Source organism: Coregonus lavaretus (assembly GCF_964263955.1).
Source record: "Coregonus lavaretus genome assembly, chromosome: 7".
In the NCBI taxonomy this organism is placed as follows: domain Eukaryota; kingdom Metazoa; phylum Chordata; class Actinopteri; order Salmoniformes; family Salmonidae; genus Coregonus; species Coregonus lavaretus.
The window spans coordinates 57,129,698-57,148,242 of NC_139994.1; the positions used below are offsets into that span (position 1 = coordinate 57,129,698).

General features: G+C 42.3%; 1 protein-coding gene across 1 annotated transcript in view; it reads right to left on the reverse strand.

Moving 5' to 3' along the window:
* Positions 1 to 6,198, reverse strand: part of LOC311131942 (protein AF-9-like) — a 47,028-nt gene extending 40,830 nt beyond the window's left edge. Inside the window, exon 1 of the mRNA XM_084165051.1 lies at positions 6,024 to 6,198. Coding sequence (XP_084021177.1) covers positions 6,024 to 6,120 — 97 coding nt within the window. The 5' untranslated portion in view covers positions 6,121 to 6,198. The remainder of the gene's footprint in view (positions 1 to 6,023) is intronic.
* Positions 6,199 to 18,545: the final 12,347 nt, after the last annotated feature.

Genomic DNA, 18,545 nt, shown 5'->3' on the forward strand with positions numbered 1-18,545 from the left:
TGCCAAGCGTCACGTCTGGAGGAAACCTGGCACCATCCCTACGGTGAAGCATGGTGGTGGCAGCATCATGCTGTGGGGATGTTTTTCAGTGGCAGGGACTGGGAGACTAGTCAGGATCGAGGGAAAGATGAACGGAGCAAAGTACAGAGATCCTTGATGAAAACCTGCTCCAGAGCGCTCAGGACCTAATACTGGGCGAAGGTTCACCTTCCAACAGGACAACAACCCTAAGCACACAGCCAAGACAAAGCAGGAGTGGCTTCAGAACAATTCTCTGAATGTCCTTGAGTGGCCCAGCCAGAGCCCGGACTTGAACCTGATCGAACATCTCTGGAGAGACCTGAAAATAGCTGTGCAGCGACGCTCCCCATTCAACCTGACAGAGCTTGAGAGGATCTGCAGAGAAGAATGGGAGAAACTCCCCAAATACAGGTGTGCCAAGCTTGTAGCGTCATACCCAAGAAGACTCACAGCTGTAATCGCTGCCAAAGGTGCTTCAACAAAGTACTGAATAAAGTGTCTGAATACTTATGTATGTGATATTTCAGTTTTGTATTTTTAATACATTTGCAACAGTTACTAAAAAAACGATTTATTCCATGTTAGAATAAGGCTGTAACGTAACAAAATGTGGAAAAAGTCAAGGGGTCTGAATAATTTCCGAATGCACTGTATTCCTCGTCACTATTTATATTTATCTTATCTTTAACTCTGCATTGTTGGAAAAGGACCCGTAAGTAATCATGTCACTGTTAGTCAACACCTGTTATTTAAAAAGCATATAACAAAAAAAATTGATTTGATTAAATGCCGCCAAATAGTGTGCTTAAAGTGCCAAAGCAGCATGTGCCATTGGAGCTCAATGCAAAAATATCTCATTCTCGGTTCCAGTCCAGACCCAACTTCGAGGTTAGTGAGCTCCACTGAGACAGCGATGCCATTCGCAGCGGCCGTAGCCACGGCAACACCTGAACGCCTGGGCCCAACTGCCGGCGATAATGAAGCGGCACTGTGACTTTACAGACTGTTGCATCATTCATTTTAATGTGTTGAGGGGAAGCGGCTTCCCCTCCTGGACTGAAACTGAAAATCAGTGCAGCTGTGAGGAACGTGCGAGGAGAGTTACAGTAACGTCTCCAGTTTGCTTCCTATGCACCACAACATGGCCAGAGGAGTAAAAGTGATGTGAGCTGGAACCGTCGGAAGCTTGAACCGTCCAAACAAGTAGTAAATGAAAGGTTGGTTAAGCAAAAAAATAGGAATAGAGGATAAGATTCAGAACAACGCTCTTATTGCCCGTTTTGCCCAATACCTTGTTTACGTCTCTGCCAGTGTGAACTATCAGTTCACCGGCCATCAGCATCTTTTCACAAGGAAATATATTTAGAGAGTGACACAAATGTGATCCACTCAGCTCCCTAAAATCAATAAAGCATCAAACTTCCCATAGAGCCAACAATCATGATATATTACTATCATGCCTTAAATCTGTCAAGGAGGTTTTGAATTACGATTATGACTGAGGAGTCATGGGAAAAGGCCAGCTATTCCCCACTGGCTTTGAAGCATGTAAGAGCATGAATATGCCTACATGACGCCTATACATATCATTCTTTATGCAAAATAGGCTACTTTACCATGATATAAACAAATCTGTAAAATAGGGAGATTTTGTTCAGAGAAGAATACCATGACACAATCAAGTCTTGTATGTATGCTTTGACAGGTGAAGCCCAAGGTAAAAATGGCCGACCAAACCATGTTCCAGTCCATTTATTTTGGGATGGGGTTGGTCTTACACTCCTCCAGTCCTTCTCACAGTGCTAAATATCAGGTTTCCAAGGCTACACAGCATGGCAGCCAATCATAGCCATTTTCTTCAGGTCTGTTTAACTGTCTTGCTGGCCATAAAACTCCAAATTGGAAGCTTTAACAGAGAGAGCAGAACAATGGGGAACGGGGACGGCTACTGACCACTCCTGTTGTGACAAATGTTATCGCCATTTTTCTTCCTAATTCACATATAGCCTGCTTTATTCTACATTTGCGCCACATTTTTCACATTTAGGATGGCTAAGAAGTACAACCGTCCACAAGACATTTTTCAAAGCAAGGTGAGCAAAAATATTCCCTTTCAAGTGAGAAGGCACCAGTGTAATCCACAACAGCTGCAAGATGGACTATATTAAAACAGTATAGCCAGCGTTTAGCCGCCTCACAAGAAAAGAGGGAAGTGAGAAAGAAAGAGGGAAGAAAGAGTGGAAGAGTGACCTAATGCAGAGCTGCACATCCTTGGAAGGAGTGTCTGTGTCTCTCTGCAGGAGTAGGGGCAGGCAGCTGCGCCCTTTTGAGACTACTCAGCGAGACTGTTAGTATTAAAACTGTCAAACACATGCTTGTCTATGCTACAAGGTTTCCCCTCAATTTCTTTGGCTTCGCCCATCAGGGGCCCAATGTTGATCAAAGGTACCGGAGAGGGATAGGGGTGGAGGAGGGGGAACCTCCCAGGATACAAAATAATAAGCCTGATTGTTTACCTTACAAGGGCACCATACATTTCGGCCGGGCTGAAGACGGCTTGTGGACGTCTCTTGTACCCAACAGAATAACACAGAGAGAGGGTGCCAATGCCGCACTGCTACTGAACAGTCTTAAAGCTTGATTCATTCAATTCTACATATGCTAAATGTATCCTGTCGTAACATAAGAGTATCTTTCTACTGTTGTCAAATGTAGGTGTACTATCAAAACACAGGTGAACTCCCCTAACAGGTAGAAACCACCAAGTTTCAGAACAAGACATCTGAGATGGTAGTTTGCTAACCATGATACTGCATGAACTTGCCAAGGCAGGTTTCAGCCTAAAAGGAGGGTGCCAACTGGTCAAATTCAGTGATAAGCTGCAAATCCATCATCCTTGCAAACAAGATCCAAATGTGCTTTCATTTTCACACGAGTTTAAGCAAGGCTGGAAGCATTTAAAGCCATGGCCTTGCCTGAAAACCCTGACCTTGCCTTAAAAACTGAAATAATGTCACTGTTGGCAACATCACATTTTGATAAGTGAGACAGCACTTGTGCCGACGAGGGTAACAACGAACCACTATACCCAACGGTGGAAACACTGCTCACTCTCCAAAACTGCCTCAAAAGAAACCTAAGTCACTCACCACCCACGCATTCCAAATGTATTGTGCCTAAGTTTTCAACAAAACCCTTCCTAAGAAATCAGGAAGTACTTTTACAATTTGAAACACACAGAAGTACCAGAATACCATTCACCTCCTAGGGACTGGGCTAGGATCTCATGGCATGTGTCATATCAGATGATTTAGACTAGGTTAAGCATCTTCCTGCTGGGTTTTTGGGACATTTTCTCCTGGCCCAGCACAACATTTATCAAGAAGGGGGGGACCCTCACTGGGCTCACCTCGTCATCAAAGGGCCTTCATCAGAACATACATCTCACGCAGTGCCGTTTCCGTATCTGGAATGCTAGTTTGATTTGCGCGTTTTGCTTGAAGGTCACACACCGGTATAAATAAACACACCTCATCTGTTCTCATGAGCTTTGAAGTGCATCAATTCCTATGCCATAAATCAGAGTACTGGATGATAAATAAGTACTTTTGCTAACCACAAACTTTCAGGTGTTCCGACTTGTGAAGAGATCGGTTACATACGCCTCAAGAATTCACTGCACACATTGAAGCATGCAAGCAGCAGCACTTTGGAGCATCAAATACAAGCAACACTTTGTATACTAGCCCTTCCCTTGACCCCCTCTCCTCTATTTGCACACTATAGATTTATGCGTGTTGAAATTGGGAAAAATAAGGTTTCTTGTTAACACGCATGTAAATGGCCAGACTTTCCAGTTTATTGACAGAAGACTGATTTGCTAAATGATTTAGCAGGAAACTGATGGTCAAGGTAGAGTCGTAACCAAATACATCATATGAAGTACATGATACATTTCTAATTCACTCGGCACCATGTTCAAATGAAGCTCTGTAGCTCAGCTATTGCAGATCAAACAGTACATGACATTGGGGTTATGAATGAAGAAATAACTAAACATTTAACAGCAACTGTTTATTTTTGTATTCAAAAGTCCAGTAGCAAGACAACTTACAATTCCATTTTTATTTATGTTTCCTTGCAAGACTGAGAGGTTACTTTCTTATCAAAGTCATACTAGTGTTGTTGTGGTGATTTACAACATCCAATCCACTGACAGATGGGTTATAACATTTGCACCCAAAATCCAGCATTCTCTGAGACAGTATTCTCTCAGTGAAAGAAAGCTTTTCTCTCTTTTAAATGATTTCAACCTCGTTCCTTGGCACTAGTCTAGCAGGCTGTTCTGTCTCTTTGCACCACAAAGAGCAGACTCAAAAGCATCCTTTGGTGGGTTGTGTATGTGTGTGTGTGTGTGTGTGTGGGTGGGGGGGGGGGGGTTGGCAGAGAGGGGTTTGTACAGTCAACCATGTACGACAGACTGTAGCCTACCTGCACCAGTGAACAGGGACCAAGCATATGCAGCACCAGCGAGACAACCTTATGGTGGTGGCTGGCTGGTTCTATGGTTGTCTTGTGTGTTGTGTTCAAATCTACCAGCCTTTTCATTAATATAGTAATAGGCTATGTGGTCATTCATCCAGTTAAAACGGTGACAATTCGTGTGACGTTTTTTGTATTTTAGGAATAGGAGTGAAAATCAGATCACTATAGGCTTCTATAGGGTATTGGTAACATCATGAAAGCTCACAGGGGCCGGCTGTCAATGGAATGCTTCGGACACTTACAGGTGATGCAGGTAAACATCCCAATGACACCATGTTGTGAACTCTGCCAACTCCCTGGATAACGTAATAGGTATGTGGACAATCAAGTCACTAATATTTATACTATACAGGGGTGAAAGCATTAAAGTATAAGAGTTTTAACAAAGAATAGCCTACTCAAAATACTGTATTTATTTAGTAAACGATAGCTGTTCTCCTGCACCTCAGCAGGCTATGAACACATTTCTATTAGACCCCATTTTGTACATTGTATAATGCATATTTTTCTTGATGCAATGACTATTCATTGTTGAGAGTAGTATGGGTTTATCGTTTTAAAAGGAGAGTAAATAACGAAAGGTTGAACAACAGCATGATCTTATAACTGTTCCCAATAAACTGCAAATGTTCCCTGGCAATCTGAGTCGCATGTAATTAATATGACAGGGTCTCTCCGAGGCATCGACTTTGGCACATTTCCCAGGACTTGTCACGCCAAAGAACACTCAAAACACACCAGCAGGAAAAGGAGGTAAAAATCCCAAACCAACAAATATTATAATTGATCCCTTCCAGCCATGCCAAACGCTTAAACATCCACTGTGCTCTCCACTGTTTGAACAACCCATCTTCCCTTTACCATCACCAAATGCTGGGTAGTGGTCACATTTAGCCTTTCTAGTTATTAATGCCACACCTAGCAACGTTGTTACCGTTTGCAGTTTACTCTCACGTTCATTTGGGTTGCCCAATCTTTTATACAGCTTGTGTGGCAGAATTACTACCCTATTCTAATAAAACTGGTAAAAAATAAATAAATACATATCGCTTTAATCTAACCTCTCAGGTTGTTTTAATTGTAGATATACACATGATAAGGGGACCTCTATCCTATGACGATCAAAGATGTTTACAGTATAAAGTATCCAATTGCGCATCTAATTAATTGTGCACGCGCTACAGGTGGGCTTGTTCAAATGAATTATGCAAGTTTTTTTTGGGGGGGGGGGAGTGGAAATGAAAATATTTTCCATTTACAAACTTTGCAAAGTGAAGGCTATAACAAAAACATAATGTATTTTTCAACGAACCCCGCCAAGGATGGTGGCGCACACAAATCAATAGGCTTAATTTGTCCGGAGTGGTAGGCTTTTGCTATAGGCTTTGCTTTAAAATCAAGCAGTCTATTCTATTATGATAGTAAAACTCAAAAAGCAGGGTAAATTATATGCCTACCTCTTTTTGGTCTTGGGAAGCTTTCGTGCAGGTGAAAAACTACTTTTTCCACAAAGTGCTGAATGTTGCTGTGCTCTGGTCCTCGGACAAACACCATCCAGTCGTGCGTAAAGCCTTCCAACGTGGGTTTCTTTCTGACCTGGGCACGATGTCCGAGTTCTAGTTTCACCTGAACAGCACCCTGGAACATCCAAAATCATATCACATATTGTTGCCAATCGGAGGCTGGCATCATGGCATGCTGTACAGCCTACCTAAATCTATCCACGAATAAAACCATACATGGTCTCAATTGGCACCCGTGTCAGCCTCAATGCTTGGAATAAATTAAATAAAACTCACACCTTAACATATTTCGATTTGATATAGGTCTACTCACAATCACTTGCACTCTATTCTGCTTTGCATTTCAGCAAAGAAAGCAAGGTGTCTATAGCCTTCCCTACACTATAAAGACATTAATATGTTCATAAAGTAGCCTAGGCTTTTGAACACCGAAAAACTATTAAAAGTAGGCTATAATTTGCCAGGGTAGACATTTTTCACGATTTTACTATCCAAGTATCACTTTCGCAAACATACTTTATACGTGAGATATGCAACATTCTAGACGCGCTTCGCTCCTCAACTAGTTCTACTGTACTTGAATATCAATATAAATATGGCTGGAAATCTTCTGCTCAGACGCGCCGGGCAATACCGCCTTCTTCGAGCAAAGAAAACAATACCTTGGAACACACCCTGCCTAAGCATGGTCGCGAGCAGTGTACTCACCGACGTGGCCATTCTCGAGGCCGCGTGCTACCGCTATTTCATCGAGAATTTGTTCTAAATGAGAAGATATAGGAGTGCAGATGGCTGATGGCGGACATGGTCTCTCCTAATTGAACTCAACCCCGGAGTTTCAGACTGAGAGGAGCAAAGTAAGACGCATGCGCTGTTTTGTGCACTGACAAGCGCCACAGACAGAGCAGGGGGAAGACAACCAATGAGACAGCGCACACGCGCAGAGAACCAATGCATGGGCTCTAGTTAAATCACCTCACAACTTCCCAACATAGGCAAGTGATTATTACCCCATGCTTTCAAGCCATTGATGACTAGACTGAGCCACCCAGCTCTCTGCATGAACAGTCAACATACATTTATTTGCACTCTCCCAACATGGAGCGCTTGATACTGTAACATTATCCAATATATCCAACATGATATACAGTCTGCTATTAGTTGTTTAAAAAAAAAAGTATCTATTAGCCTACAACTGGATGTCAATATATTCAAACATTTCCCCAAATAGTAATTGAATCAACATAATCCTTCATACACCAATACTTCATACACCGCCCCAAAAGAGATAACTATTTATGTCCGAGCAGACTAGGTGAAAAATCTGTCGATGTGCCCTTGAGCAAGGCACTTAACCCTAATTACTCCTGTAAGTCGCTCTGGATAAGAGCGTCTGCTAAATGACTAAAAATAAATAAATAAATAATGTTTTATTCCAGCATCTCCTCCCATAATGCCCATTCCATCATCTCCGTCCATAATGTGACAACCAAGTAAATAAACACCTTGATTTTCAACTATACTCCAAATAGCCTACAAATTCTGATCCTGCCTACATACAAGTATGATCTTTTTTTTAACCTTTATTTAACTAGGCAAGTCAGTTAAGAACAAATTCTTATTTACAATGACGGCCTACACCAGCCAAACCCGGACGACGCTGGGCCAATTGTGCGCCGCCCTATAGGACTCCCAATCACAGCCGGTTGTGATACAGCCTGGAATTGAACCAGGGGGTCTGTAGTGACGCCTCAAGCACTGAGATGCAGTGCCTTAGACCGTTGCGCCACTCGAGATCAATCTGAATGATTGAGACATAAATGAATGCAATTGGTCAGTTTCCACTTTCCATCGATAGGTGTGTGTTCTTCAGTTGTGCCAACAGCAAAAGATAGACCTAACCATGTGGACCTAAGAATTGTTGGATTTGACAACTAACCAACTGTTCATCATTCCCCATTGAAAAACTATAGTTTTTACTGTCACTGCTGTGGCACCTTGATGTTGCTTCTGCTTGAACACATGGATTATTGTTTAAGAGGTAATAATTACTTTATTGAAGATCAGGTCAGGTGGTGCCCTAATCTGAAAGCTCCTAATTTCACTAGAATGGAGGCGAGGACAAAAAGGTGACCGATTGCAGGGGGCAGAGGTCATGGTGCATGCAGTGCCAAACCAAAGCACCATGACAGGATGAATTAGTATCGACTCCTCATTGGTCCGTCAAAACAAAAAGTCCAGAGAAAAGCCAAACCTAACCAAGCCAGCTTTGGCCATACTGACTTTACAATATACCTATCCAAATCACATCAAATCAAGTAAAGTTAAATATTTGTATGGCACACAGAATGTTTGCTGAAGAAACTCTATCCCAAGCGAACAAACCGATGACAGTGACTATAATTCAAAATTATTTAATTAGATTTCAGGATTCAATTTAATTTTGGTTTCCTAGACATTTAATGTAACACTAGGACTAATTCAATAGCACTGGTTTCACCTGTTTAGCCCACAGATTTATCAACACCATCATGCTCTGTGAGGACTGGTTTGGCCAAGCCACTCATCCAGCACATTCACAGATACATTTTACCTGAAGAGTCCGAAACCCAAGGCAATCCCAAGGCAAGGATCCTACTTTGTTCAAGGTTACAACACAGTTAATTTAAAATTCAAGCAGAACAGAAATATTTCTTCACACGACCATTTCCTGGAAAATGAGGTTTCAGTCTTAAAGTTGAAGTCGGAGGTTTACATACACTTAGGTTAGAGTCATTAAAACTCGTTTTTCAACCACTCCACACATTTCTTGTTAACAAACTATAGTTTTGGCAAGTCGGTTAGGACATCTACTTTGTGCATGACACAAGTAATTTTTCCAACAATTGTTTACAGACAGATTATTTCACTTATAATTCACTGTATCAAAATTCCAATGGGTCAGAAGTTTACATACACTAAATTGACTGTGCCTTTAAACAGCTTGGAAAATTCCAGAAAATGATGTCATGGCTTTAGAAGCTTCTGATAGGCTAATTGACATCATTTGAGTCAATTGGAGGTGTACCTGTGGATGTATTTCAAGGCCTACCTTCAAACTCAGTGCTTCTTTGCTTGACAACATGGGAAAATCAAAAGAAATCAGCCAAAACCTCCGAAAATAAATTGTAGACCTCCACAAGTCTGGTTCATCATTGGGAGCAATTTCCAAACACCTGAAGGTACCACGTTAATCTGTACAAACAATAGTACGCAAGTATAAACACCATGGGACCACGCAGCCGTCATACCACTCAGGAAGGAGACGCGTTCTGTCTTAGAGAGATTGGTGCGAAAAGTGCAAATCAATCCCAGAACAACAGCAAAGGACCTTGTGAAGATGCTGGAGGAAACAGGTACAAAAGTATCTATATCCACAGTAAAACAAGTCCTATATTGACATAACCTGAATGGCCGCTCAGCAAGGAAGAAGCCACTGCTCCAAAACCGCCATAAAAAAGCCAGACTACGGTTTGCAACTGCACATGGGGACAAAGATCGTACTTTTTGGAGAAATGTCCTCTGGTCTGATGAAACAAAAATAGAACTGTTTGGCCATAATGACCATTGTTATGTTTGGAGGAAAAAGGGGGCTGCTTGCAAGCCGAAGAACACCATCCCAACCGTGAAGCACGGGGGTGGAAGCTTCATGCTGTGGGGATGCTTTGCTGCAGGAGGGACTGGTGCACTTCACAAAATAGATGGCATCATGAGGAAGGAAAATTATGTGGATATATTGAAGCAACATCTCAAGACATCGGTCAGGAAGTTAAAGCTTGGTCGCAAATAGGTCTTCCAAATGGACAATGATCCCAAGCATACTTCCAAAGTTGTGGCAAAATGGCTTAAGGACAACAAAGACAAGGTATTGGAGTGGCCATCACAAAGCCCTGACCTCAATCCTATAAAACATTTGTGGGCAGAACTGAAAAAGCGTGTGCGAGCAAGGAGGCCTACAAACCTGACTCCGTTACACCAGCTCTGTCAGGAGGAATGGGCCAACATTCACCCAACTTATTGTGGGAAGCTTGTGGAAGGCTACCAGAAATGTTTGACCCAAGTTAAACAATTTAAAGGCAATGCTACCAAATACTAATTGAGTGTATGTAAACTTCTGACCCACTGGGAATGTGATGAAATAAATAAAAGCTGAAATAAATCATTCTCTCTACTATTATTCTGACATTTCACATTCTTAAAATAAAGTGGTGATCCTAGCTGACCTAAGACAGGGAATTTGTACTAGGATTAAATGTCAGGAATTGTGAAAAACTGAGTTTAAATGTATTTGGCTAAGGTGTATGTAAACTTCTGACTTCAACTGTATGTATGTGTATATATATATTTGCGAGAAATAAAAACATATGGGGGATTGGAAGTGATGCAGACAATGACATTGATGGAAGTTACAATCTATCTGCAATATTAAAGCTGATCTACCCCCCCCCCCCCCCCCCCCACTCCAAATTTAAAAATGGTTCACGTCACAGACACATCTCAACATCAACTGTTCAGAGGGAACTGTGTGAATCAGGCCTTCGTGGTCGAATTGGTGCAAAGAAACCACTACTAAATTAAATGTCAGGAATTGTGAAAAACAGAGTTTAAATGTATTTGGCTAAGGTGTATGTAAACTTCCGACTTCAACTGTATCAACAATGTTATTTGAAAAACATTTTCCTTTTAATGATAACAGCAATTTACTGCAGTTAAAAAGACAATCTCTGTTATGATCTTGCATGCTGAAATGAAGGAAACAACCATGAAAAAAACATGCTAAAACCACATTTGAGTGAAACGTTGATCTAACACTACAATAGTTTTTTTTGTGGCAATTTGGTATTTTACATGATGCACAAGATGTGTGTCCAATGATTCCCCCTATCCTCCTCCTCCTCCTCCTCCTCCCCCATTTCCTCCTCCTCCTCCATTTCCTCCTCTTCCTCATCTTCTCCTCCTCCTCCTCCTCCTCCTCCTCCTCCTCTTCATAAGTAAAGGCTAGATCCAAATCAATGCACGTTTAAATATATGAATGTCAGAAAAATAGGAATCTTATTTAAGAAATTATAACTTAATTATTTATTCAAATAAGATTTCATGACATTGTATGGAACTCTCAATTATTCAATTTCGTTTTACATACCCATTTCACCCTTACTGCACACCGTACCTGTGTTTTTGGCAGATCTGGGCCAGAGGTACAGATATTGGTCGTAGAGAATGATAGAGGCCTCTAGTGGCCAAAAAGCGGTATTAGCATGGGCAGCGCCATTGAGGGCTTCCATAATTTTAATGTTGTAAACTGGGTGGGACGTCCATTGGCTGATCCCTCCTGGTGACCCTGTTGTAGTCAGATGTCTAGATGTCCTCTATCTATCTCTATGATATTAATGTAACTTTTTTAGCTTGAAAGTTTAAATCTGTAATGTAAAAGTATAGAAGTTTTAAATACTGCATGTTTTGTGTTTATGTTCAACTGGAATATGCTTTCATGCGCACCGGTGATGTTGCAGAAGTGCTACAAGATAGCTAACATTATTTAACAGTGGCCAGCTAATTTACACAGATGATCTGTTAGTTTGTACTGCCAACTGTGTGTGTTCTTTGCAAGTTATCAAGTCCTCAAAATTATTAACCTAGCTGAAAGTGAAAGTGACCTAAGATGTAAAGTTTGCTGTAGCTTAATAGATAGCTAGCTCAGCTACATATATTTTGTATTTGCAAGCATTAACAGAGGAAGAGGCGAAGCGAGAGGTTTTACGCCGCCCATCATCTGTCCACGAAAATAAGCCCACGAAGTGAGGATTTTTTTTTATGGAAGTGAATGAGAGTGTCGAATTTGGTAAACAAAAATGTCATTGCTAACTTCCTACGTGAGGCTTATTTGATTGAATATACGTTTCGTAATGGTTAGGTTGTTACGAATGCATTGATATAAGTGGACGCACGTCGCATTTCGGTACCTTACCCAAAAACAACTTTATATCGGAGTTGTGCCTGTTGTCATTGAGGACTCATCATGGATATAACCCATTTTAGCATGGACATTGCCATTGAGGGCTTCAACCATTTTAAATTAGTCAACTGGATGGGGATTCCTATGAGTTGGGAGCAATCAGCCAATGAAGAAGAAGATATTTGACTACTTTAAAATTGAGATAGCCTCAATTGCGCTGCCCATGCTGTCACAGATGCAAATGGCAAAGATACAAAGATGAGTCCTCTACCTAGCTCTATGGCCTGTTGTTCACACATGTATCTGCCCTCTCAATGGCTAGAATGGTCCCACCTGATCTCGCCTCTTCATGCCTGCCTTCCATCTTTGAGGACATGTATTTCCATTGTTCGAGCAGTCACTTGAATGTCTTGTCAATATAATAGACAATCTTTGGCATCAGGGAATTTAGCTCTGTTCCAGGAAACTCATCATGATGTTATATATGTTATCATGATGTTATATATATATATATATATATATATATATATATATATATATATATATATCAGTGGAGGCTGCTGAATGGAGGACGGCTCATAATAATGTCTGGAATGGAGTATTATGGCTGGAATGGAGTGAATGGAATGGTATCAAACACATGTGTGTTTGATACCATTCCATTCACTCCATTCCAGCCATTATTATGAGCCATCTTCCCCTCAGCACCCTCCAGTGATATATATTTTGTCTCTAGTAACCCCAGGCGCAGCAGTTAGACAGCTAGCTAAATTAGGCCACTATACAGTCAATGCCACACTGTTGGTAGAGTTTGTGGTAATTCTATCAAATGTATCCCATTGAAAATGTAAAGAGAATGTCCTATGTGTTCTGCCAGCCTGCCTTAACCAGTAACTAAATCATTTTGGAGGACAAGCAACAAGCCATGGTTAATTCTGCTATCCACAAGCATCAGGACTGTCACTTCCAAAGGCACAGGGATGACTATTTAAACAATGTCACATTGTTTACACTAGCAATGCCGAGCTAGCAGTGCAGGCCTGTTTACATTGTTAGTGAACAAGTTACATGCAGTCTAGAAACCCCTGGAATAGTTTCATTTACATGTGTTTTGCTGACTATAAGCCTTCTTTGAGTTTAGAAAATGTGCTATGCAGCACAAGTGAAATAACATTTATTTTTAGACTATCTGGTGGTCAAAGCTCAACATAGACATTACATTTGACATTTTAGAAGAAGCTCTTATCCAGAGCGACTTACAGGAGTAATTAGGGTTAAGTGATTTGCTCAAGGGCACATCAACAGGTTCTTCACCTAGTCGGCTCGGGGATTCGAGCCAGTGACGTTTCGGTTACTAGCCCAACGCTCTTTACCACTAGGCTACCTGCCGCTAAGCTAAACTAGACTAGCAAGGTGAATATGTTTGAATGTAGTCATGTCAATCCATAAATGATTTAACGCCATCTTGCTTAGGCCTAATTCAACTTAGTTTTTCCACTCAAAGAATATGAATGTTAGTTTATTCCTCCCATTTTCTCTTACATTTAACAACACACCGCACAACAATTTAGGCTACATTTCAATCCCTTCACAACAAAATGTCATTTTATGGAACGGAACACCTTGTGCAGTGTAATAACATTGTGGTGGATTCTGTCCTCTTTTTAACACAAAGTCAAAGTCACTTCACAAAGAAGGCCTACGATCAGTTTCAACCATAAACACCAACTTGTAGAAGGCAGTTGTCAGAAGTCTACTTTTAGCATTGAATATGAGGGCCTTACCGGGTTATAAGCTTGGGCTGCAGTAGTGTGGATGTTGCTATGGCTGCTTTGTTGAGTCGTTGAGAGTTAATGCTATAGCTGCGTCAGGGGCTGTAAATTGGCTGTTGCACACTGTCGGCCTGTCACTTATCAGCTCTTTAATATAGGGGGAATGGGTGGGGGTGGGGTGGGGTGCAGTGGGGGGGGGGGGGGGGCCTACATTGTCTATCATATTCCCCCTCTGTTCAGATAACATACAGATCTCCCTCTGGCTATCAGTCAGCCAGGCAGCCAGGGCTAGGCCCTGACAATAACCATCTGGTGGTCAGTCCACTCCACTCGTCTGTCCTCTCTGCCTCATTGTCAATCTTTAATGGGAAGACAACCTGAGATGGTCAAAGTTTCAATTTATTCAATGTAGCGACTAGCAAACTGCTTGGGAGCTCGTCATCTTTCTGTATTTGGGAAGGTCAAGGTGTCTCGTGAATAATGCATTAAATTCATGCAAAATTATGTCAGTGGCCGCAGGCCAGTGCCACCTGTCAGAGCTTTAGTTTACACTGCAGGGGTCGTCTTTCAAATGGATGCAGGTACAGTTCCTGCTAGGGGGGCTGTTCTTCAGTGTAGGTACACAGTGCATTAGGTTAGTTGTATATGACACAGCAGATGGCTAGAGTTTGGGGCTTCGCTTTGTCTTTGGGCAGTTCTGCTCTTGTTTCATAGGTTGTCATGTCAGTCCGCTGAGAGCTAGGAGTAATAATGTCATGTAAAATATCTCTTTGAAACATGGCCAGGCATCCTCTTAAATAATCTTTGTTTTGTTGTGTACTTTTGTTTCCAACAGGAGAGCTCCATTCTATTTTCGTTTTAAGTTATTTGAAAGCACAAAAACAGGAATATATTTATTTGAGGTCTAATCTTGATCTCTTTCTCCTTTACTTAGACGCAGGCATGACCAGATGCCCTGTGATGCCCTGGTGCTCCTGGTAGAGCAGGCCCATGCCGACCTGCAATACGTACTCAACAGCATCCTCAACTTCCTGCCCTCCACCAGGTACCACACACACACACACACACACACACAGTCATAATACATAATTCAGCAATTATTAAAACCTTTATTACAAATGTTTTTCTTCTGCTATGACAGCCTCCCTGCCCCACCCTGTAGAGGTCGTAACAGATCTTATCCATACTGTCAGACATGTGTCCCTCCCCTATCTCTCTGTGGTTCAACACTGATAAGGACATCCTGCTACACAGCATTGTCACGTCATACTGTAAAGCAGCTGATCACGCTATGCTGAAAGTCATTTTGAAACTCTTTAGACAGTAGTTCTGTAGCATTGAAAATACAGTGCACTCCGTGTGTGTAGGCCTAGTGATCATATCCATGCAGAATCAATACTATGGTTCCTATGATTCACTGAATGACACTGATGCGTATGTTGTTGTTTATTTTATTTTAATAGTTTTTTACACCACCTTCATTAAGGTCTGTCACCGGGTCAACACATTTAATGATGGTCGCGTATTTGAATCTGGGCACCTTGCCCTGTTCGCATTACATTCAGAACACCATGGGCGCTCTCGCTGTAAACAAGGTGGTGACAAAGTCATTTCGCTGAGGAGGGGACACGCTGTCCTTGCCACTCCCCAGGCTGCTGCTGCTGACTATTGATCGTGCTTAGGTAATGGCCTTCACAGCAGGAAATGGAACGCCAATCAGCTTGTGACCTTTCCCACCTCGGATATTATGGCATGCGCCGTCTAATATCGTTGTGTAAATGTACAGTGTGCTTCTATTACTGAGTCGTACATGAAGCGTGCATTGAGACTGAGAGGGACTGGTTTGTATTTAACATCCCAGATGAAGAGGGATGTGTCTGAGTGTTTGTTGGACTGACTCAGACTGTCAGTCCTCAATGTAAAATTCAAACACAACAGAGATGCAGTGTTTGTATAGTGCTCTGTGGGCCATTTGTTTCAATATGAAGATTGGAGCTGTTTCTTCCCCATGTGCTCTCACTCACCAATATCATGAAGGTCCTCTGCACAGTATACTGTGGGTGAGTGGTTCCCAACCTTTTTCAGTTACTGTTCCACTAACTAAATGTTGCTCTGCCCGGAGTACCCCTGAAGGACCCCCTCATGTGCATTTTACCAGTAAGCCTATGGTCTCATGAGTCTTCTCAAGTACCCCCGGTGGATAGGTCAAGTACATGGGTCCTAGTACCCCTGGGTGGGAACCACTGGTATAGGTTATAGGTTTTCTGTAAACTGCTAGTTATATCCCTGGCCTTGTTTTCTTTCTTCTGTTTATTGTGAACAGAAATGTGCAGAGGTTGATAAAAGTGATAGGAATGTTTCTCCAGTTGCAAGTGGACCAGTGAGACTAAGGAACAACCTTCACTTGTCCCTACTCCATCAGGTCCATCCACTTCACTTGTCCCTACTCCATCAGGTCAGTACACTTCACTTGTCCCTACTCCATCAGGTCAGTCCACTTCAGTTGTCCCTACTCCATCAGGTCAGTCCACTTCACTTGTCCCTACTTCATCAGGTCAGTCCACTTCACTTGTCTTTACACTATTAAACAGTATCATCATCCAGTCTGGATCATTTCCTGTGAAAATGCCACACAACTTTAGTATGAAGAAATGTGATTTGAAAGGAGAATCTCAGAATATAAAATGATACTATATATTTGAATTTTAAGTCCCCTGTGTAATCATGGACAATTTTGTCATAATAACATATTTCTGTATTGGTAATAATAACATGATGTCATACTAACATTTAGTACTGTAGCCATGATAGTCATAATATCATGTCAAAACTTGTAGTAAGTAGTCTTACTGGGTTTTCATGAAAATACTACTGATGTAGTACATTAGTGATGTCTTACTGGGTTTTCATGAAAATACTACCATGCGGTCATAATAATTCTGTTTCTGAGTAGTAATATTTGCGTTAGTTCTTTGTGAAGTCATGGAAATGCTGCGATGATATCATAGTAATATGTGAGTACTCTGCCTTCTACTGCAATTATGTGACTGTAGATCATGTCTGCGTCCCAAATGAAAGTCTATTCCCTAGTGCACTACTTTTGACCAGGGCTGGTCAAAAGTAGTCTGTTATAGGGAATAGGGTTTAATTTAGGAAGCATAGAAGTATTTCCCTTCGGGGAAATGCTAGTAAGTTAGCATACCGACCCCATTCAATACGTCAATACCAGGCATCTCTTAGCTATACCCAGAACACAAATGGATGCTTTTCTCCGAGTTTGCAGAGAGAACCCTCCTTTCCCTTTCCCTCCCCTGGTCTTTGATGTGGACCTTTGCCAAGATCCCGGGGCCTCAGTAATCAGTTACAGAGTGGCGGAGAAATACACGGAGTTATTTATTTATTTATTTCTCCCTCCCTGTTTTCTCACAGCATCCCCTTGTATTTCTTCCTTTCCATCCCTCCCATCCTCTATATTCCTCTCTATTTTGTCGCTCCTCCTTTTCCTCCTTTCCTTTTTTTACCTCTCCTCTCCGTCTCGCTCCCTGTCATTCTCTGGTGGCGCCGCCAGCCCGTCATCCCCTCACTGCCATTGGTGGACCAGCCTGGTTTAAATGCCGGGCCGGTTTAAATGCTGCGGGATTTGTGGAGGATGCCCACTAGGTGCCCATTGTTGACTGTCTGCCCGCTGCTGCCCCCGCGCAATCTGCAACAGAGACACTAAGCCACTTAACTACCCAGCGAGACCAGGAGGAGGGGGGTGGGGGGGTTCAGGTGGGCCACATTCTCCCAGGATTACGTCCTGTGTCTGTCTGTCCCATTTACCTCATTGGTCCCTCGCAACCAGACAGGCTTCTCCCGTGCATCTGACCGATTTCCAATTCAGACTTTGTGTGGCACTAAAGCTGTCGGGTCTCCCTCACCCCAACCCTCACCTCCTTTTGTGTGTTCTGGGTTCATCTGGGAGTCAGTGTAACCTGCACACATTGCCAGACAGGTGTGTTCTTAAAGGTACAGTCGAAAGTTAATGGGACAGTTAAAGGGACTGTTTTAATTTTTTTGTCAGACGTTTTCTGGTCTAATGTGTTCATGTTGCACGCCATCAGGCTAGATCCAGCTGTATGCCTCAATCAAAATGAATGGAAAAGATAAGCACTATCTTTCCTAATTGTATTCAGTACTTACATTTTCGATTCATTAGGATTTAAACTATATAGCTCATATAGCCTTTCTACACCACCATTGCCATCGGATGTGGACTCCTCTTGACATTAGATCACTTTTGATATCTGAAAACGTCTGACAAACTTTGGTTTTGGAGCAAACAGTCCCTTTAAAGCCCTGCTACCCTCCAACCCAGCGCCCTCTATTCTGTCACTGCCAGTGAACTTGCAGTTCAACAATGGCAAGGTCAGTCTTGTCAGCTTCCTGCTCCCTCCATTGTCTGGCTGTGAAAGCAAGTAATGGTGGGTCTGTCTGGCCTGTCTGGAGAGAAACAAGAAGGCCTGATGGAACTGGTGGCCGAGACAAGCTACGGGGAACCTGAGGAGAGGGATAGAGAGATGGTCAGACAGATTACGCTATGGGACGCGGAGGGAGGGGGGAGATAAAGGGAAGGGGGATGCTTTGTCCCTAAGAGTCTGTGGCAGGCAAGCTGGTCAGTCACGCTCTCAGTTAACAGAGCGAGAGACA